The sequence below is a fragment of the Argopecten irradians genome, chromosome 16, assembly GCF_041381155.1.
Source record: "Argopecten irradians isolate NY chromosome 16, Ai_NY, whole genome shotgun sequence".
NCBI lineage: Eukaryota > Metazoa > Mollusca > Bivalvia > Pectinida > Pectinidae > Argopecten > Argopecten irradians.
Window position 1 is genome coordinate 6,706,642 of NC_091149.1, and position 27,678 is coordinate 6,734,319.

At 36.7% G+C, this 27,678-nt stretch overlaps 1 protein-coding gene across 1 annotated transcript; it reads right to left on the bottom strand.

Moving 5' to 3' along the window:
* Positions 1 to 1,660: 1,660 nt before the first annotated feature.
* LOC138310686 (acetylcholine receptor subunit alpha-like) lies at positions 1,661 to 25,052 on the bottom strand. Its single transcript, XM_069252009.1, has 6 exons — positions 24,944 to 25,052; positions 16,135 to 16,283; positions 15,758 to 15,802; positions 15,163 to 15,278; positions 4,253 to 4,785; positions 1,661 to 2,806 (listed from the first exon to the last, which is right to left on the bottom strand). Exons 1-6 carry the CDS (start codon positions 24,990 to 24,992, stop codon positions 2,379 to 2,381), a joined length of 1,320 nt encoding a protein of 439 aa, XP_069108110.1. The 5' UTR covers positions 24,993 to 25,052; the 3' UTR covers positions 1,661 to 2,378.
* Positions 25,053 to 27,678: the final 2,626 nt, after the last annotated feature.

Consider the following 27,678-nt stretch of genomic DNA (forward strand, 5'->3'; position numbering starts at 1 on the left):
ACACAAATATTTCAAATTATGTTATGTTGTATATGAGTGCAAACTGCACATAATACCTCAAATGCATGCTTATTCCTTCAAAACGCCAGCTTTCGAGGTCGAATCACCCTGGCCTATTTAGGACTAGAAAGTGACGTCACTTCAATGTTCGGGATCAAATCCTCAAATTTAGAAATTGTAATCAAAGAAAAGAAATTAAATATTTATTTACTCACATCTTAGTTTTTTCCTATCGTAACTGTTGCAGGAAATTCAAATTATCCGGTATCGATTTTTTTATGCCTGACTAATCTAAATATTAGTGATGGAAATATCTTGTTTACTGATATTGTTCCGTTCCTTTTGTTGATTTTAAATTCGCAAATTCGAAGGGCGTCAGAACGCTTGTTTTCAACCGGAGTCAACACCGTAGCGATAGAGACCTTCCAAGTGAATATTTGCACTGGGGGAACAGGGACATAAAAAGTTGATTTTCTTCAAAAGTAAGTAAATCAAAATACATTAATTTTGCAGAAACACTAAAAACATCGTATTGATTTCGGAACAGGTGGAATTATGTAAACAGTATTTTTATTATTATTATTATATATTATGTAAGTTAATTATTATTATCATGTAATGTATGGACGTGTCAGAAATTTAGATCTTTTTAGACATTGTATGTGTATTATAATGATTGGGGCAGGCTGATAATGATACTATATATTGACGTTATGTTGAAATGTAATGTTATTGTAAAATGGTGTTAAAGGTAGGTTTCGCTAAATGGAATACAAAATGTATAAAGACTACGAAATTGAAATATATCCTGTACATAGATATAATCTTCAGATCATTTTTATGCATACAGCGAACAATATGGGTGGTCAGTTGCCTATCTTTACCAGGATAATACTCCTCTAAAAATAGATCGAAGTCAAGTTTTACATAGAATATGACGTGTTTTTTTCCAAAACGAGGCCGCACCAACAAACGGAAGCGTGCAACAAAATGGTAGATATAAATGACAGTCTTGCCACGGCATGTTTAGTAAAAAAACAACAACAACAAATCGAAGTGCGATGGATTGTTTATACATATCATTTAATCTTTAACACTTCAAGTTACTTACATACACTCTATAGCTTAGTACATCAAACATACATATCACGTTCGTTCCATTTGCAGATACAAGTGGTACGAACCCGCTGTATCTGTAATGGAACGCGCTGTAACCGCCGAACCGAACCGGTACAAATGGTTCATTTTCAGAAGCGTACCATTTGTATCAAGGATGGCGGAACCAAAATTCTTCATTTGTCACCGGAATGTTTTCTTTGTTGAAAACAAGGCAGAGCGTATTTATATCCGATAAAATTACATGGATCGTTTATTTCAATATGTGATGAAGCTGTTTAGGTATTATTTTTATATCCATTTAATTGTTAACACCGAAAATACTTAGCTTTTATATTTGAAGCGTATCTTTCATATGGGTGCCGCCATCATGGAAAAATCCAAACGCGTTCCTTTTGGCGGTGCCGTATCACTTTAGTGAAACTGGTACGAATCTGCAAATGGAACGCACGGAAAGTTGGTCTGCTGCTGTATGTGCGCTGGCATATGTGTTAAAATTTATTTCACCACTGGGCGAAACACGAGTTATTTCACCACTGGGCGAGTTCCGCTTGAGATGTGGCTTCTGTTTCTTCTATTGCTACATGCAATCTCAGAATTTCATTCCCTAGAGATATCCTAGGGTGCTACCTATTCCATTCTAATTTCCTTCTCTTTGTTGCCGATTCAAATACATTTTTCTCACACGATTTCCTTCAGCCATTTTGTTTACTTATAGTACGTAACAATGCGCATGCGCGAAACATCGACAACACAATCCATCGTAGCTTCATTTGCATACTATCCTGTCAGCCTGACGATCGTAATGAATCAAGGATTTCCTTCAACTTTGTATTCAAGACACACTTGTTCAATCTCATAAGCATTAAGAAATTAAATTGAAATTATTTTAATATGTTTTTTCACCATTTCTTCTTCCGTTTATCAGATTTTACAAAAAAGTATTTGTTTGGTTGGGTTTGGTTACCTTTAAGGATAAATAATGTAATTTGATGATGATAAGGAGAGCAGTATATTGAAATCATGCTTAATATAACGTGAGTGGTTGTGTATGTTGTGAGTGAGATAACAATGTATTTTTGTATATGTAAAATTTTCCTCAAAAAAAATATTATAAAAAAAACATTCTTATGGAAGCTGTCGCTAAACAAAAAGTCATAGACAACTTACATAAATTTCACAGAATTATTTGTGATCGACAAAGTTAACTTTTTATGACCGTAAAACGTATTTTAAAATCTTTGAAACTGCCACGCCTTTTCCTAATGTATAGCATATCCAATACTGAGTGCAAGCAACAGTCCAACCGTGACAAAAAGAACTGTTACTAGGAACATTCGCAAGAAACTTTTGTCCATTAGATATCCGACCTCCAACCATGTATAACTAAGGTTAGTAATGGTATCTTTAACATCATGAACTTCGTCCATTGTCTTGGCATCCTTATTAGGACTTTGATGTTTTTCTTTTGTTATTTCCATACTGCCAATGTTGTTTCTTTTCCTAGAATAGCAGCATAAATGGGATTGTCCTTTTCTCTGTTGGAAAGTGATCACCGTCAGTATGGTGATAATCTTCAAAAGCCATGGCGGAACTTCCGTTTCCGGGTCTGAATGGTGGCATTCAAGAACCAGTATGGTCAGAACAACGGATGCCATCCCTAGTGCTAGGATGAATACGAGGTATACGGCTGAAATAGAAATAAGAAGGACATCCCTTTATATTGATCATTTTTAATATTAAAAAGCACGTTAGGTAATAAATTCCTTCTTTTAACAAGAATCAAATGCATATTTACAATAATGTATTGTGATGTCATATTTTGCGAATGTAACGTCATACTTTTCATCATAAACGATGTAAGTTTCGTTCATCAAACAAAGGCATCTTTATGCAACATCAAGGTAGATAACTTTAAAATATCGATAAACGGAACACAGTTCTCAAACTTATGCACCAATAGTGTAATTATTTATGTGTCAAGATTTGCTTATTAGTATATAGCTGCGCGTTGATCTAATTAAATTAGTTAAAATTCACTTCGACAGTAAACAGCTGATGATAGAACGATATTATAACAGCGAACTAACAAGAAGAATCAGAATCTCGGATTTTTTTGTGTGGAAAAATACACATTTTTATACTGTTAACGTGTTTATTTTCGCGAGGGAAAAATTACGCTAACTACGCAAAGACATTTTAGCGTGATTTTTTTTTTTCTGTACAAATACAATGTAAAACCATGTTCTGTTAGTTGTATCTATCGAAAAAGAATAAAACGTTGCGAAATGTTGACCTATCTAAATCATGAAAGACTAAATAAAGCACTCGCCGAAATATATTCATGTTTACAGTGACATGTTTTTTTTTAATGTACAGTTGAATCTGTCTTAAGCGACCTCTCAAAGGAAATCGAAAAGTGGTCTCTGAAAAGAGAGTTGTCTCTTAATAGAGTAGCTCAGTTAAAAGATTGTTTTTTGTATGATGAAAAACATTTTTTTAATATAGTGGGTTTTTTTTCTTTTACGTGCTCTCGTAAAACTTTTAAATACTTTCAACCTACATGCAATGTTGTTGTTTTTTTTGACATTAAAAGATGTGTTTTTATCTTACGTTCAAAATAGATATCTTCCCTTACAAAAACTATAGTTTTCACTTACGTACAACAATCCTGCCCTACCAAGAATGTATTAAGTGAGCACGTAAAAAATATATATATTTGTCACACTACATAAAATAGAATATTTTTGTTCTTTATTGAAAAAAAAAATTCGAGTTACGACTGTGCCGCCGAACTACTCATATCTAAATTTTAATGCATTCTCGATCTTCCAGGGGTTCCGATCACTTACGATCCTTACAACCCTGGACTATCCCATAGGAAAAAGTCGAGGCAACAAAACAGAACAGGTAATTTAGTCGTTTAATGTACATCGTTCTGCTGTGTGACTTGATGTTGGGCGTCGCTCTCGCCGTAGTCTTCAAAGGAAATCTTTGCAGGCCTGTGATTGGTTCAGCTTTTTTCCGCTGAGCTGCCCTTCAATTTTAGTATAAGATAGTCTAGGGTGAAGACATCGTAAGTGATAAGAACCCCTGTAACGAGGATGCGTAATACTTAACGTTCAAAAAAACTTACACAACAAAGAAGTGTTGACAGACGTTGTTGGTATATTATCAGCGACCAATGTCAGGTAAACAGCGTATGACAATAGAACTGTTAAAGAAAACCCTATTCTCTCTCCGGACTCCGGCGGTAGCTTGAAGGCCATACAGCTCAGAAAGGCCAGAAGCATGGTAGGTGTCAACGTATTTAGAACATGGTAGACAGGGCGACGCTTAAACACCAGATGGTAGGAAACGGTCGAAAAGGAGTTGCCTCCCCTTCCTTTATCTCTGTCACTAGTGGTATACGATATATATCTCCACTCTCCGTTTTCCTTGAAATAGGTGAAGTCGATCGGTGATGTGTCGAGGTTGAGTGTGATTTCGTTCGCTGTGTAGCCCCAGGTACTGATGCTGATGTCACACGTCTGAGTGTCAAACGGGTAGAAGGTGACGTCAGTCTCACAAAGCGTCGTGTAAATACCTGACGGCGTCCACGAGAGCGTCCCGTCATTAACTACTCTGATTGGAATAGAGTCATCACTCATCACCGATATATCTTCTATTCTAAAATGGAAAAATATTGTATAATTTTCAACAGTGAATTGTAAAAATCTGGTATCATCTTCTACCCTGAAATGAAGAGATATTGCATAATCTTCATCTCTGACATAGAAAAAAATTGTATAATCTTCTACCCTGACAGAGAGAAATAATTGGCATCGAAAAGATAAACCTTTTTTTCCGAAATACCAGTTGTATGATTTTTTTTCTTCCTTTTTTATGTTTTGTGTGCGATTAAATTTTGCGTGTCTTCCGGACAATTAAATATCACAAAGATAAGTCTTCGCGGAAATAATCAAATTTCAGGAAAAGCTTAACCGCTCGAAAATTACATCTCTTCTTCTACTAGCTCTACATTGTACGGTGATTGACCCACTTCAGTTTTGCTACAGTTCAATATATCTGATGACGATTTTTTATTTGAAACAAAAGTTTGAATTCTTATCACAGATGTAAATGCCGATTTTGGGTGAATAATATTTTTTCCGGATATATTGTCCGGCAGACGTCTCCTATTTTTTACACGCCTTTAGAGTTGCGCCCCTTGGGTTGTCTGCACCGGAAATGGAAAATCTGTCGGTATTATTTTGGATATCAGCAAACACATTTTGGTTAATCTATCGCCATTATCGTTAACAACTACTGTGTAACTCAGCAAATCCAGATAGGAGACATTGGTATTCGGTAAGAAATGCATATATTTGATGATACTGATGAATAAACGTGAATTTGAACTGTTTACAAAGTGTTGGGTGGTCGAATTGACTGATTTGAATTAACGCTGATAAAACGGATCCGACAACATTAACCAAAATTGTGAGTCAACATTACCGAAATGAACAATATGAGTCAAAATATAGACGGTAATGTTGAAAACCTCTCCAAGGTCGATGCAGATAAAAGGCAAACCGACGGTCAAGAACAAAAAAATATGAAGGCCGAAACGTCCGATGCCCAAATAAATGATGAACGTTCGTCTCTCGAACGTCATGATCAACGTGTCAGAACTTTTACACAAACCGGAAGAAACTATAGTCTTGATCAATTAAACAACCATTATCAAGTTTTAAAGAGACTTTCTGATTATATTAGTGAAATGGTCTCGGACAATGTTTCAGTAAAAGTAATAAGCAAAAAGTACACGTCATGGATGCAAAACTATGAACTCTTTCTCCAAATACATGAACATTATTTACAAAGAGAGACAGATAATGATCAAAGGGACCTCTATACCGGATCGTTTATTGCCCGCGATGAGTTTCTCCGAGACTTCAAAGCTAAGATAGAGGAGTATTTCGTTAAAGTATCTGTCAGCAAAAGTCAGCATGAACAAGATGATGAAGATGATGAAGGTTCTCGTACTGGTAGTAGCAGGTCGACATCATCGAGCAAAATATCAGCAAAAAGACTGAAAGAAGAGCAATTAAAAATTGAATTATCAGCCAGAAAGCTGGCACTGCAGAAAAGGCGTGAGATTGAAATAGCCAAGGTGTCCTTAAAACTTCAGGAGGAAGAACTTCAATTAAACACAGATTTAGCTGTAGCCAATGCAAAGAGTAAAATGCTCAGTGACTTAGAACAAACTGACGCTAGTGAATGTAGGACACAGGCATTTGTTCCCCAAACTTACTACGCCAAACCCAACATTCCTACCCCCGAACGTTATGTCGCGAGTGATAATAGCCCATTATTGTTGAACTCTATAATAACCAGTGCGCCTTTGCTCGGACAGAACACGACAAATCCTAGCGTACCATTCTTGTCGAGCCCTATTAGAACCAGTGCGCCTTCGTTCAGACAGAAGACAACAAATCCTGACGTACAGTCCTTGTCAAGCTCAATTGGAACCAGTGCGCCTTTGTTCGGACAGAACACGACTAATTATGACGTACCGTTCTTGTCAAACTCAATTAGAACCAGTGCGCCTTCGTTCGGACAAAACACAACAAATCCAAACCGCGCTCTCTTTTCGAACTCTGTCGGACCGGTCGCGCCTACTACCGAACGGAATGATGCAATTCACGTTGAAACGCCTATTACAGATAACGCAACGCTTGTTAATTCAACAAAAGATGCTATAAACTCTGTTGTTCAACATCTGAGGAAACCGATGCCAGAGATTAAAAAGTTCACCGGTGATCCGCTCGAATATAGGAGGTTCCTTCGACAGTTTCAGGCAAAGATTGTCGCGAACACTGATAATGATGACGAGCGGATGAATTATTTAGAACAATTAACTTCTGGGGAAGCATACAAAGTGGTTTCAGGATTCGGACATCTGAGTGGAGATCGCGCTTATAATGCAGCTATGAGACAGTTAGAGGAGCGATATGGCGACAGTGAGGTCACAGCGACTGCGTTCATTAAACGAGCTCTAGATTGGCCTACAATACGTGCTGGTGACTCCAAATCGCTGGACGAGTTCGCATTATTTCTTGTTGAATGCGACAACGCGGCGGAAAGCATGAATTCTGGGAATGTTCTGGAATACGCCGAGAACATTAAGCGACTTATGTGTAAATCACCTTTCCACATGCATGATAAGTGGCGCAATATTGTTTTCCGTACCAAAGAGATGAAAGGTCGTGTGAGATTTAAAGACTTTGTTACATTCGTAAAAACAGAAGCAAAGAAGGCGAACGATCCCACGTACGGAACCGCAGCTGTTAACGGCTCACAAAGTAGCAAAGTTCAAGCGAAACGCACTTCTAATTCCCAACCATCGAGAAAAGTACAGCAGTCTCTAACGCAGCTAACGTTGAAGCAACTCCCAAATCTACTGGACCTAGTCAAGAACTCAAGTGCACGTACTGTGATTCTAGCTCACATTCAGTCGGTGACTGTTCTGGTATCAAGGCAATTGGCCTTGAAGACAAATATAAACACTTACGTGAGAAAGGCCTATGTTTTGGATGTTTGAAGAAAGGACACTTATCGCGAACATGTAGAAATCGACAGAAGTGCGCGACATGCAACAGACAACATCCTACGATTTTGCATGACAAATCGAAAGTGAACTTAAAACTGAAATCTCAAAGCGACGAAACTAATGTGAAAGGCGTCGTAAATATGAATTATTCTGCCGAAGAAGGTCGAGTAGGGGCCGGAGACGTTTCATGTGCTATGGCGATCATCCCCGTTAAAGTTAAACTTAAGAATCGACCTCATACTGTAGAAACCTACGCGTTCTTTGACTCCGGAAGCAGCGTATCGTTCTGTACGGAGCACGTAATGAAACAACTGGGTGGAAGTGGTCAAAAAACTCAGGTTACTCTGAACACTATGGGTAATCCCTACAAAATGAACACTTACGCCTTGAATGGACTTCAAGTTTGTGACTTAGACATGGAAAACGTAGTCAGTCTGCCAAAGGTGTACACTAAAGAGGAGATGCCAGTCTCGCGGCACCATATACCGAAACATGAAGAAATATCGAAGTGGTCTCATCTTTCTGACATATCGATACCGAACATTGATGCGAACATTGGAATCATGTTGGGAAATAACGTCCCAGACGCTTACACCCCATTTGAGGTTCTTATCGGTCCGAGTGGCTCGCCTCACGCCACAAGAACGCGCTTGGGTTGGATCGTGTGGAATATCATACGAGATGATGCATCACAACTGGATGTGAATCGGGCAGAAGTAGAAAGCGATATCACGTTAAATGAACTTGTTAGAAAATCATTCAACCATGATTTCCCGGAGCGTGTTATCGACGACAAACGTGAAAACTCTGTAGAAGACGAACATTTCCTCAGACAGGTAGAGGAATCTGTACATTTTGAGAACGGTCACTACTGTATAGCTCTTCCGTTTCGTGATCGCAACGTCAAACTTCCAAACAACAATGTGCAAGGCACGCAGAGACTCAAAAGCCTGAAAAATAAGTTGGTCAAAAACCATAAATTCAGATCGGACTACGTGAATTTTATGGACAATCTTTTGAGCAAAGGTTACGCAGAGCCAGTTCCTGATGATCAGCTTGAGAGAAACGACGGTCGTGTTTGGTATTTGCCTCATCACGGTGTATACCACCCCAAAAAGCCTGAAAAAATCCGTGTCGTATTTGATTGCTCTGCATCGTACATGGGCGTATCTCTGAACAGTCAGCTCCTCCAAGGTCCGGATCTCGCGAACAAACTGCTAGGTGTTCTAATCCGGTTTCGCGAAGAAAAGGTGGCTGTCGTAGGTGACGTGGAGGCTATGTTTCATCAGGTGATCGTTCCACCAAGTGATAGAGACTGTTTGAGGTTCTTCTGGTGGCCAGATGGAAATCTCGACAAGGAACCCAAAATGTACAGAATGGTTAGTCATCTCTTTGGAGCAACCTCGTCTCCGAGCTGTTGTAACTTCGCGCTAAAATGTACAGCAGAAGAAAAAGGTCATCAGTTTGAACCGATTATCACGGAAACCATCAAGCGTAACATGTATGTCGACGACTGCTTGACTTCGACCGTATCCGACGAAAAGGCAAAGGCTTTGATCAACGATCTATCGGCTCTGTGTCAGGAAGGCGGCTTCCGTCTCACAAAATGGACAAGTAATAGTGCGGCTGTGCTAGAGGCAATCCCAGAGGAAAACCGCGCGACATCAAAACAGCGAAACCTTGAATCTGATTCACCAGTCGAACGTGCTTTGGGTGTACATTGGTTCACAGAAAAAGATACGCTGGGGTTTCAGATAAACGTGAAAGACCAACCCCCTACACGACGAGGAATCCTTTCGATGGTCAGCTCAGTCTATGACCCTCTTGGTATCGCGTCGCCATTCATCTTGACCGCCAAGTCGATCCTACAGAATTTGTGTAAACAAGGAATACGTTGGAATGACGACATTACTGACACCGATCTTCGCAAGTGGAACACATGGATCTCGCAACTACATGAACTAGAAAACGTTGAAGTTGAGAGGTGTTACAAACCCAGTGACTTCGGGAATGTGACGTCAGTTCAGCTTCATAGCTTCTCGGACGCGAGTGATACAGGCCTAGGAATGGTGTTTTACCTTCGGTTTATCGACGAAACCGGTCGCATTCATTGTTCTTTCCTACTAGGGAAATCACGAGTTGCGCCATTGAAAACTGTAACGGTACCAAGAATGGAGCTTACAGCGGCTTCATCGTCCGTCAAGCTGTGTAAAATGATAAAGGAAGAACTCGGATTCCCAATCAATGAAACGTTCTACTGGACAGACAGTACATCAGTGTTGCGATACATAGCCAATAAGAACGCTCGTTTCCACACTTTCGTCGCCAATCGTGTATCGGTCATTCGCGAAGCTACAGAGGAAAATCAGTGGAGGTACGTCAATACGAAAGAGAACCCTGCTGATTGTGCTTCTCGTGGTCTGAGTATCGGCAAGTTTCGGCAGAATCCGCAATGGATCAACGGACCAGACTTCCTGTGGAAATCGGAATCGGAATGGCCAGAGTACCAACTGGACAAAACAATTGAAAACGATGACGCGGAAGTGAAACGTGTGGTGAACACCGCATCCTTGGACAAGACCAATTCATGTGAGGGAATGGACAGACTGTTAACGCGATTCTCGGATTACACGAAATTGAAAAGAATCACCGCATGGATGTTAACGGCAATCGGAAATCTGAAAGCAGCTGTTCAACGGACAAAAGACATAACTGACCGTATAAAGTCATCTGAATCCAACACGCGGAACCGTGAAAAAATGATGGAAACAGCGATACTTGCCGATAGACAAAGTAGGTTGGCAGAAGCGCCAAAACGAGTGAAATCTTTGTTTCTGACGAGTGATGCTTTGAACCGATCTGAGATGGCACTCGCGCGGTATGTACAGCGAACAGACTTTCAAGAGGAATTTGAATCACTTCAACGTTGTGGTAAAGTAAATAAGTCATCGAAGCTTCGCGATCTGGACCCTTACATAGACAACGGCCTTTTGCGTGTAGGAGGAAGACTTGAACGCGCAGATATGTCGTTTGACGCGAAACACCCCATAATTCTACCCAAGGAATCGAGAATGTCTCAACTTCTAATCGAAGACGTACATCGGTCTGTTGGACATCTCGGGAAAAACTCAATCTTGACTGTACTTCGTCAAAGGTATTGGATTATCAGAGCAAACGCGTCAATAAAGCGAGTGGTGTCGCGATGCGTTATATGCCGAAAGTATCAGGCTCCGTGTTCTAGGCAAAAGATGGCCAATCTACCCCGCGAACGTCTGGTTCCCGACGAACCACCCTTTACAAAAGTCGGAATGGACTTTTTCGGACCACTTGAGACTAAGCGTGGTCGTAGCTGCGTGAAGAGATATGGAGTGATCTTTACCTGTTTAAGTACGCGAGCAGTTCATCTTGAGTTAGCGTTTTCTCTTGACACAGACTCGTGCATTGATGCGATTCGAAGATTCATCGCACGTCGAGGGAGACCGGAGTTCATCAGATCTGATAACGGAACTAACTTAGTTGGTGCAGAAAGAGAAATGCGAGAAGAGGTTCAGAGGCTTAATAGTGACAAGATTCGCGACAGCATGGCTGCAAAAGGAATTCATTGGGAATTCAATCCTCCCTCGGCTTCACACTTCGGTGGTGTGTGGGAAAGGCTAATCAGATCTGTTCGAAAGGTGTTACATTCAGTCATGCGCGAGCAACCCGTCCGGCTAGACGATGAAAATCTCCAGACTCTGTTTTGTGAGGTCGAGTCCATCCTCAATGGTCGACCAATTTCCGAGTTATCGAACGACGCGAATGACATGCGCGCACTCACACCGAATCACCTCCTTCTACTTCGACCAGGTGAATGGTTCCCTCCTGGAACTTTCAAGAAAACGGACAATTACGTTAAGAGGAGATGGCGCCAAGTTCAGTATCTGGCTGACATATTCTGGACCAGATGGATCAAGGAGTATCTGCCCTTGCTTCAGAGCAGACAAAAATGGACTAAAACTGAGAAAAACTTGAAAGTCGGTGATCTCGTGCTAGTGATGGACAGTTCTCCTAGAAACGCTTGGAACATGGGACGAGTGCTCGAGGTTATCATGGACAACAAAGACACTGTAAGAATCGTAAAGGTTAAGACCGCCTCTTCGGTTCTGACGCGACCAATTCAGAAACTGTGCCTCGTTCTGGAATCTGATGTTTGTGACATGTGAGCACTCATGATTTAATGTGTAATATGTGAACTTTGAAGAAAAAATGACTCGTATAATTGAGAATAAAACTACTAATATGTGTAGGACATTGGAAAAGAGACTCAGAAAATTAAGATTCGAAGTCATACAGTTTTATGTGTTTTCGAAACATTTTATTTGCCACAATAAGTTGAATTTCAGTTAATTATCATATCTAGATACAAAATTGGTGCATTTACTTAGAATCTAGATAATTGTGTTCCTATGTAGAACAGCAGCAATTAAGGGGCCGGTATGTAAATGCCGATTTTGGGTGAATAATATTTTTTCCGGATATATTGTCTGGCAGACGTTTCCTATTTTTTACACGCCTTTAGAGTTGCGCTCCTTGGGTTGTCTGCACCGGAAATGGAAAATCTGTCGGTATTATTTTGGATATCAGCAAACACATTTTGGTTAATCTATCACCACTACTGTTAGCAACTACTGTGTAACTCAGCAAATCAAGATAGGAGACATTGGTATTCGGTAAGAAATGCATATATTTGATGATACTGATGAATAAACGTGAATTTGAACTGTTTACAAAGTGTTGGGTGGTCGAATTGACTGATTTGAATTAACGCTGATAAAACGGATCCGACAACAGATGTAGTTTCTTTTATTTAAATGTGGTATCAATTAATCGCTATTTTCTGAAGGGAGAACAGCCTGACCCAGTATCAAATCAGAATGAAATCTACATATGTCGTCGAACAACGCTGTGAGACATTTCAATGCATCTGGATTCCCATGTGTTCACTACAAATTAAAAGCTTTATCTTTTCGTACTTGATTGAATATGAAGAGAAAATGTATATTAATAGTAAATATCAGCCATTCTCTTTATCAGCTTTAGTGTAAACCCAGTCTATCTATTATTTATGGTGAGCGTATTTACCAGCTTCATTCTGTGTAAACTAATGCAACATTGTAAATATAGGGCTTGATCTTCATTTAAACTGCGTATACGACAATATGAACCCAGCTTATACGAACATAACACACTTCATAACGTATATCCCTTACAAACCGCGGTCATACGTATACACAGTCTAAATTAAAATCAGATTTAAATGATACATCTGAGATTTTATGTGGCATATTTCCCAAATGATATCTTTCGCTGATGTATCGTAATTTCACGCATCATTTGGAAGGATTTATTACATATCCCTGCAATATTTATGGAACACCCCAAAAAACGTTCTGTTGATTACAGTAATGAAAAATTAACGACTCGTAGCGACCGTAAATTCTTAATTAATGACTTCTAAAAAAGACTCATATGAACATTAATCGACGATATGTGTTATTTTTATACTTTGGCCTTTTTTTATATCAAAACTAAAGGTTCTGTATGCAAACAAAGATGAAAAGGTAGTTTGATCCTTTGAGGAACATCAAAACAATTGAATCAAAGCAGGTCTCTGGAAAACTGTAATTGATCCGGTTTTTTTTGTCTCATGAACTGCCTTTAGTTTTGCTATGAAATATTCCAAGGGTGGATTTAACGACAGTGATTGAGGCCCCCGGTGTATCGCGGGTGGTTCAGGGGTGAATATAACGATAATGGCAGTAGCTCCTGTAGTATCGAGAATGATCGGGGGGTGGATTAAATGACAGTGATAATAGCCCCTGTAGTATCGACTATGGTCCAGGGGTGAATATAAAGACAGTGATAGTAACCACTGGAGCTAAAGTTGGCCCAGGGGTGGATATAAAACAGTGATAGTAACCACTGGAGCTAAGGATGGCCCAGGGGTGGATATAAAACAGTGATAGTAACCACTGGAGCTAAGGATGGCCCAGGGGTGGATATAAAACAGTGATAGTAACCACTGGAGCTAAGGATGGCCCAGGGGTGGATATAAAACAGTGATAGTAACCACTGGAGCTAAGGATGGCCCAGGGGTGGATATAAAACAGTGATAGTAACCACTGGAGCTAAGGATGGCCCAGGGGTGGATATAAAACAGTGATAGTAACCACTGGAGCTAAGGATGGCCCAGGGGTGGATATAAAACAGTGATAGTAACCACTGGAGCTAAGGATGGCCCAGGGGTGGATATAAAACAGTGATAGTAACCACTGGAGCTAAGGATGGCCCAGGGGTGGATATAAAACAGTGATAGTAACCACTGGAGCTAAGGATGGCCCAGGGGTGGATATAAAACAGTGATAGTAACCACTGGAGCTAAGGATGGCCCAGGGGTGGATATAAAACAGTGATGATAGTAACCACTGGAGCTAAGGATGGCCCAGGGGTGGATATAAAACAGTGATAGTAACCACTGAGCTAAGGATGGCCCAGGGGTGGATATAAAACAGTGATAGTAACCATGAGCTAAGGATGGCCAGGGGTGGATATAAAACAGTGATAGTAACCACTGGAGCTAAGGATGGCCCAGGGGTGGATATAAAACAGTGATAGTAACCACTGGAGCTAAGGAGGCCCAGGGGTGGATATAAAACAGTGATAGTAACCACTGGAGCTAAGGATGGCCAGGGGTGGATATAAAACAGTGATAGTAACCACTGGAGCTAAGGATGGCCCAGGGGTGGATATAAAACAGTGATAGTAGCCACTGGAGCTAAGGATGGCCCAGGGGTGGATATAAAACAGTGATAGTAACCACTGGAGCTAAGGATGGCCCAGGGGTGGATATAAAACAGTGATAGTAACCACTGGAGCTAAGGATGGCCCAGGGGTGGATATAAAACAGTGATAGTAACCACTGGAGCTAAGGATGGCCCAGGGGTGAATATAAAGACAGTGATAGTAACCACTGGAGCTAAGGATGGCCCAGGGGTGAATATAAAGACAGTGATAGTAACCACTGGAGCTAAGGATGGCCCAGGGGTGGATATAAAACAGTGATAGTAACCACTGGAGCTAAGGATGGCCCAGGGGTGGATATAAAACAGTGATAGTAACCACTGGAGCTAAGGATGGCCCAGGGGTGAATATAAAGACAGTGATAGTAACCACTGGAGCTAAGGATGGCCCAGGGGTGGATATAAAACAGTGATAGTAGCCACTGGAGCTAAGGATGGCCCAGGGGTGGATATAAAACAGTGATAGTAACCACTGGAGCTAAGGATGGCCCAGGGGTGGATATAAAACAGTGATAGTAACCATTGGAGCTAAGGATGGCCCAGGGGTGGATATAAAACAGTGATAGTAACCACTGGAGTATCGTTAATGGTCCATATCACGTGTTTACTTACGAGTTCTCTAAGATAAGAGGCGGTCTCCACACTGTTTCTTCGTCGGAATATATCACATCTATATCTGAGTTGTATGTAGGGTTATTACTCCAGTTAAGTCGCATATCACTCCACCTCTAGAAAGCCACCAATCCAATATCAGAGGGAAACGATAATAATAATAATTATATATATCACATCATATTACCTGAGGCTAAATCACGAAATACTACACTACACTAACTGAATTTTATATCTGTACATTACAGTGCATAGTCATTTTATATCATTACCATGTGTTAAAGCCTCGACAAGATATTTTTAACACTCACTGCAAGTTGTTCACGGGTGTAAATTTCATGAGTTACTATTTTGAACTTATTCACGGGGATTTGTTTTGGCGAATTATCTTTCTAACATTTTAAGTCTCATGGAGTCAATGAAGTCTCATTCGACAAGCTATAATACGTGAAACCATACTTTTGATAAATTTCGCGAGGTATTCAATTTCGCGATATTTGATTAATCCGCAATTTAGGGATCTTAAAACGCAGACGAATATTAACAACTATAATGTATGCATTGGAAGGAAATCCTAAAAAATGTAGATACCCACCAGCGTGAAGTAGCCTGTCGTTGTCAAGGCTTGGTTTCGAACGTCCTGCCACACAAAGAAAAATAATGCATCGATAAACTTCCTGGTTACCAAAAACAGTTTAACGATGACGTTGTGAAACATATTCTATTAGTTGGTAAGGAATGTTATATAAATAGATATTTGACACAAACAACGAGTTTATTAGCCGTGACGTTTCGATAACGACACTGTTATCTTCATCAGACGTAAATGACTAGTAGTACAATATATTTACACTGAAAAGGTATGTTAGTTCGTACATCTCATACACGCTTACGCACTGAGCTTTTCCATCTCGTACCAACATGAACTCCAAGAATCAACGAGACATTTTTTTTTATTTCTGTCAAACTTACCAGTGAGTTGAAAGTAATGATATTTAGCGTGATGTTGACGACTACTGTTGCAGATGGCCTTGCCTGTATCTGGTATGAGTTTGTTGTGAATATGAGAGTACGAAGTCCATTTTCAGAAGCGTAGCTGTAGGCATGGACGTATTGGAATGCTGGAAGAGAACGACAAGGCATGAAGATCAAGTGAAATTTAAACAGCTGTCTTTTTAATAACACTTTCACGATAAAATAATGCATTACTGCAAATACCTTTATTTTCTCAAGAAACATAATTTCGCGTAATGTTGCGAAATAACTAGAAAATTATAATATTTCGCGAAATATTTGATAAAAGTATTGATGAATACACGGTCGTATGTGAGATCGAATTTATTCAATCATATGTTGAAAAAACTAAGAATTTTTTTCTTAAAGGGTTTGTGACACTAAAAGTGATACGTTGTCTATAGATTGGGCCCCATTTAAGTTCACCGAAATACCCCCAACTCCATGGTGATGGCAAATACGTACACTGAGATACCAGGCTAGACATAGGGCCATCTAGGCAGCTGTTCGATATGCAAAAAAAATATTGCGATAACGAGGCTGTCAGCCAGCACACGTCACTGGTTCACCGACTGGCTCACCGCTGCTGATGAGACAGACACCAATAGAGCTAAACTCCTAAATTTACAGTTATCTTATCCTGTGTTTCACATGAAATAATTACAAACTGTCATTATAAATTCAGTGTGGTGCAATGTGCTGCTTATGGCTGCTATAACAATCACAGAAATAAAATAAGTTAAAATAAAGTAAGTTTTTTTAAACAAGTTCTTTCGCTTTCCAAAGAAGAATAGAATTCCAAATGCATGGTTGCATTACCTAAGTGTAAAATTTGAGCTGACAGAAAATCTTCATTTATGTGAATGGGGTTTTAGATGGAGGCTTTTAATTACTTAAGGGTCAATTTAATTCATGTTCGAAAAGGTGACCTATTATCTATGACCTGATAATGGTATTAATTGTACATTTGTATTATAAATACTCAACTCTGTTTGTTAGTAAACATTATACATGGAATGTGCATGTTTCAAAAGTGTGTTTGCTTGTAACAACTTATCATCACCATTGCCTGCTACCTAATTACTCATACAAATGCTACTGTACAAATTATAAAATAACTAATTGTATAATATCAATAATAGTATCTGGTTGTATAGTCATATAAATGCATTATATCAATAAGAGGATTAATGTAATGTATATAAATATTGCAACAAAAGTAACGTTTCGTTAATAATAATTATATCAATAGATAAAATTAATAACAATATAAACAATTTACAGAGATGATTTTGATTAAAAACGATGGAAATGATATAATTTATCTCACGACAGCAGATATATGTGTTTGCTAATATGAGTCATTATAAAGGATATGATTATAAATATTTTACTCTTGTATAATGTTAAGTAATATTCGTATTTTATACATCACAATTAATGGCTAGTTTATCCATATTTGTTGTTAAGCTCAATGGATCAAAGTTGTTTTTTTCTCTCTTTATTAATTTTGAATTATGTTTGTTATTGGCCTACTATACAATACACTTGATGCCTATATCGAAATTAACCGTATTGACAATAAATGACGTTAGCTGTCGATGAGCCGTACTAGTATTAATACCAAGAAACAAACAAATAATCAAATTTTATGGTGAGCGTGTTGACCAGCTTCATTCCGTGTACAACCAAAGCAATGCTGTAAATATAAGGCTCGGTCTTTGACTGCGTTTACGGTAATATGAACTCAGTTCAAAGGACCATAACGCTTTTCATAAAGTATATTCTTTACAAACTGCGTTGATACAACCGTATATGCCGTAAAATTTAAAATCAGTCCTTAAATGATACACCTGAGATTTAGAGTGGTATATTTCCCAAATGATATGGTCTAATGATGGTCTGTAATTTCACGCATCATTTGGTATGATTAATTAAGATTTGACATTTACATTATGTACCAATCAGAGATACACTCTTTCATGAAGATAATTATTCTGTTAAAATTAACGCAATATTTCTGCTTTAGGGTTACCTTGAGACATTCGGCTGACATGAATGGATAACATTATTGTTTTTTTAATATTCAAATATCTATCACGTGGGTAATTGTATTCATAATTCATAGATTGTACACTATTGATGAATATTAATCTTATTTCAATATAACATCTTACTTTGGTTATTGTTAAGTTATATTCGTTCTTTTATACAATTAATGGTTATTTTATCAGTATTTTCGTTTAAGCTCAAGGGATCGAAGGGTTTTCTCTTTTTTTAAATTTTGAATTATGTTTGCTATCAGTCTATCATGCAATGTACTTGATGCCGTGTACTCATTACACCTTATTGAGCATAAATGATAGTGGTCGATGAGCCGTACAAATAAAAACAAAGAAAAAACAACAAGAATCCATTTGATATGAACATTTTCTAGTACTTCGTAAACTTCAAATTAGACGAGCAATAATTATAAAAGCTATCCATGAATCGTTTCAATAAATCCCACATTATCTCCTAGTTGTTAATTCTAATTTACTTATTAGAAAATCGAAATAGGTGGACTGTTTTCATATTGTTTCACGTTGATTTATTAGATAGGTATACAGTACACTATTCAAGTGTCCTTTAAATGTAGATCTCTTAAATCAGTACGTGTTTGTACCAGTGTAAATAATCATAAAATAGGTTATAGCTTGGTCCATTTATAGAAAAAATATTTACACTAAAACATTCTATTAAGGTAACATTCCGAATAATGCATATTTGATCTAATATTCTGAGAAAAAAAGTTTTCCTGTAGGCAAAAATGCTAGCCATTATATAAAGCTAGCCAATATTGCTATGTCGACGTTCGACAATATGTCTACCGTGTAACGATTGTACTATTTCGGGCTATGCGAATCAGTTTTTGTTCAATTAAGTGATATTTGTTGAATCGATGACAGAGTTTGAGAAGTTGAGCACAATAAATTAGTGGTTCTATTAGTTAAGTAGCTTGTGTCAATATCTGACTCATTGATGAAGAGGTGTTTTCACAGACACAACGAAATAAAGATATATCAATGGCCGTACCAATGACGTTTTCAAACGTATCAGTGTTTCTGGTAACTTAGAAAAGTCAGTATGTTGTTCTTTTTTGGTTGTTTGTAGTAATAATTAATGCCGTTACATTCCAATCATATTTATTTGTGTCAGTTAGGCGACTTGTGTGAACACGAGTTATGTTTAGCAATCATGTTTTCTTGTATCCTCGATAGTCAAGGGGTTTTTTCACTGCCGTTATATCCACCTCTTGAATATTTGTTAGCAAATCTGAATACAGTTCAGAAGAAGAAAAAATAACCGATTATGTTTCCAGAGAATTTTTTTTGAAGATTATAAATACAGCGACACCCAATTTAAAAATCAGTCAAAAACAGTGTATCGTTATTATATCCTTTTTGCTACGAAATATTTCGGGGTAGGTATAATGACAGTGATAGTAACCCCTGAAATATCGAGAAAAAATATATTTGAAGCTTTTTTATGTAACATACCTGTATAAAAAAAGACATATATTTATATACTGTACAGCCAAATCGCGAAATTCTAAAACTTTTAAGAGTAAATTTTCTTGCTTTTACTCCAAATTGGGAAAATGTTTGACGGCGAAGATAACTGGCTATGGGATAGCTTCATTTTTCAAACGCACTTCCTTTTAACAACATTGATGGAGTATATAAAGAACGCACCCTCGATACTCCAGGGGTTACTATCACTGACGTAATATCCACCCCTAGACTATTTCATTCTAAAACTGGAGGCAACTGAAAACACGGATAATCTAATACTTTGATCAAAAGTATTTCACAACAGTACACTGTGGTTGCATTATTGAAGTTGTGCGTCGCTCTCTGCAATCTTAAGAAGCAGTCTCCATGCAATTTCTCGAAAGGTTCAAATTACCTGTGTCTATTGTTGTCTCCAGTTTAGCTATGGAACAGTCCAGAGGTGTATATTACGTCAGTGATAGTAACCCCCGGAGTATCGATAATGAATAGACACATGCGCCACAATATATACATAGTTTAAGTTATAATTGCCTTAATTGTCATACTCACGAAACAAGAAGAGTACTTAATATGTTATTCACCACAAAAAATACTGACATTTTGAGAATTACAATACTTTCAATTTAAAGATTTTAATTTTTACAAGATGATTTGTGGAAGTACTGTCAAAAATTATTATATTAACATCTGCAGTACACTAAAGGGAGTACATACGGTCAGAACATGAAGCCAACTTGTTGTGTACAATTTCATTTCACATTTTTACTGCAATATTAGTAATTGTAAATTTATTATTGCAGGTATGTTTCCATCTAAACATACACAGGTCATACAAAACAAGAACGTTACAATGTATAACGCCTGTGTTCTGACTAATGTGTATAAGGCATCATATATAATTGTCAGTCCATGTCAATGATTACCCCAGCTATAACCATTCAACCTAATGGTATTTGATAGATTACTGAAGAAAAAGTAGCATGGCAAAATTTTCACCCAGTTACAGCCCTAAAGTTACAGCCATATAACTTTAAAACTACACATTTATTGGAAAACTCCAACTTCAAAAGTTTTTGTATTTTTCATTCATTGAAGCGTCTTGTGATATTTGATAGGAACAGCCATATAACTTTAAAGTACTTGGAAAACTCCAACTTCAAAAGTGATTGTTTTTTCCTTCATTGAAGCGTCCTGTGATATTTTAGGTACTTATATACATGTTTAGGCTATATCCTCCATTTTTATATATAGATATGGCATATCTTCAGCAAGAAAAGACTTTAATTTAAAGCTAACAATTCATTGATAAAATATTTTTGAAACGATTCAGGATGATAATCTGTGAATATATTTACAGTTACTCACTAAATTATTTGCGTGTATTGAAAAGATGCATATAGCAAACTATGCGTGACGGATTGGAAATACCCATAACGATTTTGTTTTAAAGTTTTCTATATTTGTTTTAAAGTGTTGGGCTTCATCTTTGATTAGTGTTTGTGGAATAAAATTAAATCGAGTCAAGTAAAAATGTAAATAATGTTCTCAAGAATTCAAATCAGCGAGAATATTTTTTTTTTCTATTAAAGTAATAGTTATTAAAGATGCTCCACCGCCGACAATGCATAAATGATATGCATCATTTGAACAATAATTGGTGTTTAATCGTGTATATATATATGCCTAATTAACACAAAAAAATACATAAAATAATTTATTTCGCCTTTGGTGCATGCGCAAATCATTACTTCATTCCATATAAGATATAGTGCCACGGAATTTTTTCGGGATGCAATTAATTATTTTTCATATTTTTAACTTGAAGTAAAATTAGAAGCTCAAACTTTTCAATGGTGGTAATGGTGTAAAGTAAGTAACTTTTGTAACTGAAGAAAATTACTAAATCGTCTGCTCCTGTTTTTGATAGTGAAAAAATACCATTTGTCAGCGGTGGAGCATGTTTAAGTGTTTTGAGGATAACAATATATAAACATGATACAAAAACTATTTACCAATATCTTTTACTTTAACCGAGTGATAAGCCAAGAACTTCATAGACTAATTGTTATTGTACCTTTTCATTTGTAGAACGCACCTGAATGCTGTTTTGACTTTTAAATATCGCGAGATCGGTTTCCATACAGGGCATAATCGTGGAGGTTTGAATTATACGATAAGGCGATTGTTATAACTTTTTTTAACTATTGTACGTCAAAGAGTCCCTGAATACTTTGCCTGTGTTTACAATAGTGAATTCATTGAAAATGCGAATATATATAAAATACACCATCCACCAATTTAAATTCAGACTTTAATCTAACAAATCAAAGGACCTTTGTATATAGGGTTTCACTTGACAGATCTCACGAGAAAAATAAATTATTTTTGAAAGGCTCACTACTATACTGAATCACAAATTCAAAATTTCTTAAAAACAAAACATAGCATCAGAAAATACATAACGATGGCTTCAGATAATATTACCACACCAAACAAATGCAAGATTGCCTGTATAATAAATATTAACAGGGAAGATTCATTTCGCTGGTTTTTCCGTCTGGAACAATGATAGTCAATTAACATGCGGTAATTAGGACATTTAAATTAATGTATTGTTCAGAAAGTGATGTTAAGTGTAGTATTAGCGGCAAGCTAATATTTTTTGGGACTCAACAAAATTATTAATCTCGATACACATTTTGAAAAGGAAAATCCATTTTGCAAAGTTACATGCAGTAAGCCTTTAAAAGATACGATTCTGAGTTAACATATCACAGTTTAACTGATACGTTTCGAATTGTTACACCCCATTCATCATAATCGTTACTATTTCCCAGTTGTCGTTTGTTTAATTCCATTACCCAAAATAATCGATGATATTCTGATGTCTTTGTGTCTGCTCGACATTGAATTGTGTACCATTGATAAAATTGTGTGGGGCAATGGTTAATAGAAGTTATACTAATAACATCAAATCAGACGATTACCTGGCATGCTGTGTCTAAGAATAGATCGGAATCCCATGAGGAACCTATGTCACATTAACGGAGCTATCGATATCGCAGTTTAGATGTCGGCATCAATTAGTTGAAGAATAATTTATTTATCTTGGTTTTATTAGTTTAGCGTCCTATTAACAGCCAGGGCCATGATTTGTTGTCGGAGGAAAGCCGGAGTACCCGGAGAAAAACTACCGATAGCGGACCGTACCTGGCAACTGCCCCACGTGGGATTCGAACTCGCGACCCAGAGGTGGAGGGCTTGTGATAATACGTCGAGACATCTTTAACCACAACGGCCCCATTTTTTGTTCATCTTATTCATATATCAATAAAGTTGATCAATCCTAATATTACATAATGACACATTGTGGTAGAAAACTATTTATAACCTATGTTTGACAATTGTAATTACAGCACCGTAAAAGTGTAAATACATTTCAGGCGATATTCAAATGTTATGACGCATTGTCAACTTAACGATACAAAAAGTCCACTCAATGACAAAACGACCAACGATGCATTTTTTCCATCGAGGTGATAAATTGTATCCTTAAGTTTGCAATTCATTATTCTTTCTTGATATACTCAAATACGCTATTATGTAACATTATAAAATATGAGGACGCATTGTCAACTTTACGATACAAAATATCTCTATCCTTTTTCTATCTAAATATTTTCCACAGCATTATTAAGTTAATTAAGAAATAAATCGACCAAACTTATGTCCAAGTCTTCCATCCTTTAATTAACTTTAATGGGATTGCCTTATTTATAGAATATCAATAGGCCATATACAAACAAACACGGGAAAGAATCAATAAGTGAATCTAAAATAAGTCGTATTGGAATAATTTAAAACGTATATAATATACTAATTATTGAATTGGCACATAGACGTAAGGTGTGAAACAATGAATTGAATGGAGTACATTAAAATATTTTCAAACTGAAGGTTCTTGTTAATCTACAAAGCGACGAATGTCGACTTAGCTTATGAAAATGAAACAATTGCAATGACATCATTCAACATTCAAAAATGATAATGTCGACAATTAATGTGAAAGCTTATCATGTTGACAAAAAATATTTCAACAAGTTATGTTACAACTCGGCTAGTAGACATGATTTTCTCAGCAAAGTCGAGAAACCTTAAAACGACGTAAAATAGCACGATGGCAGAAAGATATCACCCAGTTATGTTTTAGACCACTACCAATTAGGCACTGCACAATATTATAATCTGTTTCGGCAACAACAATAGTTTGTCAAACGGATAATCCCTAGCACGCCGAATTCTTTGTATTAAGTTCAACAGCTGGTGTCATGATACGAAAAATATGTTAAACATAAAACATATAGGGAAATGGAAATAATGACTATAAACCGGACAATGTTGACGAAGATTTCCTACTTTGTACTTAAAACGACTTTGTTTTCGGGTAATATAGCAATATTTCGGGTTATATAACAATATTTCGAGTAATATAATAATTTTTCGGGTAATATAACAATATTTCGGGTAATATAACAATGTTTCGGGTAATATAATATTTCGGGTAATATAATAATATTTCGGGTAATATAATAATATTTTGGGTAATATAACAATATTTCGTGTAATATAATAATATTTCGGGTAATATAACAATATTTCACGTTTTCGGTATTTTGATCATATTAGCGATTTCTAAAATTAGCGATCAATGGTTCTTACATACAGTCGTGCATTCATACATGTATCAAATTATCATACATTTATTCACGAAATATTTCAATATTCTTCCGAACTTGCGCGCAATATTACGCGGAAAATGTGTACCCCGCTAAAATAGAGTGGGTTACAGTAAATGGTGTAGGTAATTTATAAGTAAGGAGATCAAAAAATTATGTTAAAGATTAAAACCTCCCTTTGGCTCATTAATTTACCATAATACATGTATATATAGATATAAAATAAATCGATGATGTTGTGACAATTTCCATGGAATACAATATTATATCGCTAAACATAAAGAAGATGAATAGATTCTAATCTTATTGTTATTTTTATCACAATAAGCTTCTAGATCAACTAACCATTAAAGGTTAGTGGATATAATTCAAATACAACGACTACGCTAATACAACGACATAAATATCATCATCATAATGTAATAAAACATGCAATTGACCACAAAAAGAACGTTGTATTATCATGTAAATACTTACCGTAAAGGATGAAAATGATCGACAGATATACATTCCGTAAAGTCGCCATTTAGTTACCAGCGTATGACAAGCTGCTCAGTATAAAACCACTTCGTGTTTGAATATTGATATCCGTATATCTATTCACAGGCAGAGAAGTCCCGCTATATTGGACAGCGGCTGTCCCGTAGTGGAATCTAAATTGTTTACTGTACGCGTTGGTCTTGCCATGGTTGATTGAATTTTACCTAAAGAATGACTGGTCGATTTAATACTCATCATTGAACATGGATGAAAATTGTCTCGAATAGTGACGATTTTCTATTCTTTATGCACAGTAATCTGCCACAGATAAATGCATCATAGAAATTTGATACACGTATAGTGGAATCGCTCACACCCAAAGAGATATATCGATCTTCCAGGCAAATCAGTTCTCCGATATTTGCCTGTTGTTTATTTTGTAAATGGAGGATTTTAATATATATCTGTGTTTTGTCAAAGATAATGATGATATATCTCACAGCATCATTAGAACTTTACAAAACAAACAAATTGTTTATTTAGTAAATGAAGAATCGCTAGCCGTTAACATTTCCTTATTTTGTTAGTCATAATATTGTTTGCAAATCCATCATATATGATTATAAAACAAACATCATTATCAGTTTGTTATGGCTACAATTGGACAACGACTAACCGCATCACTACGCCGTCTAAGCGCATATTACCAAAATTTACCCCCTTGCAGTTAGGTTCTGTTTTGTGATGTAATAATTTTGTGAGTGTTTTATCTGAATAGTATGACGTTACACTCGCAAATAAATGACGTCACAATCAATAGCTACCAACAAGGGAGATAACTCTGTAATATGTAAATACGAACTGTCATGGTGAACAATATATTAAGATTTATAACTTTCTGTTTGAGAATATTAAACCAAATAATTTTGGGTAGAAGAACAGCTGTCTTTTACTTAAATCATGGCATGGAAATATAAATGTGTAAATGAAAAACAAAATCTGTAAAATCAGTATCAGAAACAAATTATAACAGTAAAGCCATTTAAGGACGTGCCTTGTTTAGAAGGTGGGAAAACAATAGAATCCAGATTTAAAAAACAACACCTTGTCTAAAGTCAGGTTTGGAACACGGGCGTGAAGGACGTGTGGCAATATATTGTAACATTATAGTCTCCGTGCAGTTTTAATCAACAAAACATATTAAAAATTCAAAGCTTAAATAATATGCATATAATTTTCTCTTTACGCTCAGATAGGATTCTGTTTACAAGTAAATAAATTTTAGATTTTTGTTTAAAAAAACATAAAATATACTGTAATTTATATGTGTCATTGAATGTTTAGAAAATTATAGATGTCGTAGTACTCGTGATGTTATGTTCTATTTGGTGCAATTGGTGATAGATCTGGTTGTTTTTTTTTTTGTTTTTACCCCATGGACTGGGGTTAAATACTACTTCGATTTATAAGAGTTTCATAAGTAATTGTCGCACTAATGCTTGCCTAAGGCTAGCGAATACTGAAAATTCAGATGATTAAAATTGTATAAATGTTGCATTTTTAATACGGTGATATTACAGCTGAATATCCATTTAAAGGATTTTATAAACTACCATGGTACATAAAAGCACGGATCTACTCAGACTTTTCAATCATCAAAACTTAATTTGCCATATAAACATGTAAAATGAACTGATCACCGTCCGTCTATGACGTCATTTATACGGTAATTGATATTAATGTACATTTATGCGTGAAATAGAATATATTGAAATAAATGTCTGTTCCATTTTTTAAATGAGAAGGGTAAATTGAAAATGTAAATGTAAGAACGATATAAGGTTTAATATATCCTGGGATTTAACAGTATTACCAGTCACGTTAAATAAGTCATGTTTAGTTTAAATGATGACGTCAGCAAACTGCGACTCGTTTCACATTGTCCTGAAACTTGACAAAAAATAACTTTTAAAATGGTTAAAAACAGCTTATTTGATTCAATGTTATTTTTTTCTTTTTATCATTAACTGGTTCCTTTGTCGTTCAATTGATACATTGTTTTTATAAGCTCTGTCCTATTTTAGATGAAGTATTAAATTTCCTTGAGTAAAGAACAGTTGGTAACCTGGCTAGCGAAGCTTAAGAGGGGTTAATGAACTGGATGGGATACATGCTTAATACTACTGGGTATAAATAGATAATACATGATCAGTATCTTACGTAATAACAATACAATGTTTATATTGATGCGAGGCTTTGCCGAGTCATCTCGGCTTTCCGTGTCGAGCACCAAAATAAAACTTGTATTGTAAGATACTGACCGTGTATTCTGTTTATCCTGAAACCATTATGGCATTAAAAACGAAAGCAAATTGAAAAAACGAAAAGCGAGACGCTTCTTTGATGCGGAGGTAAAGATTCATTCACCAAACCGAATGAGAGTGTACTCTTTTTCACTGCCGTGGGAATTATAAGCGCATTCACAAACAGTATCCGTAGTTCTTTTCAGTGTGATATATCACCGAAACAGAATGAAAATACTCAAAAAACAATAAATACCCATTAGAAAATTACTTTACAACACATACCTTTGCCATGAGCCTAGAAAATGACGACACCGCCATATGAGATTTTCGATATCGTAAAAATGACGTCATACCGGTGAATGTGACGTTACGTTTTAGCGGGAATGAATGACGTTTCATTCATCGGAAGGTTCAAGTTTTTGGTCA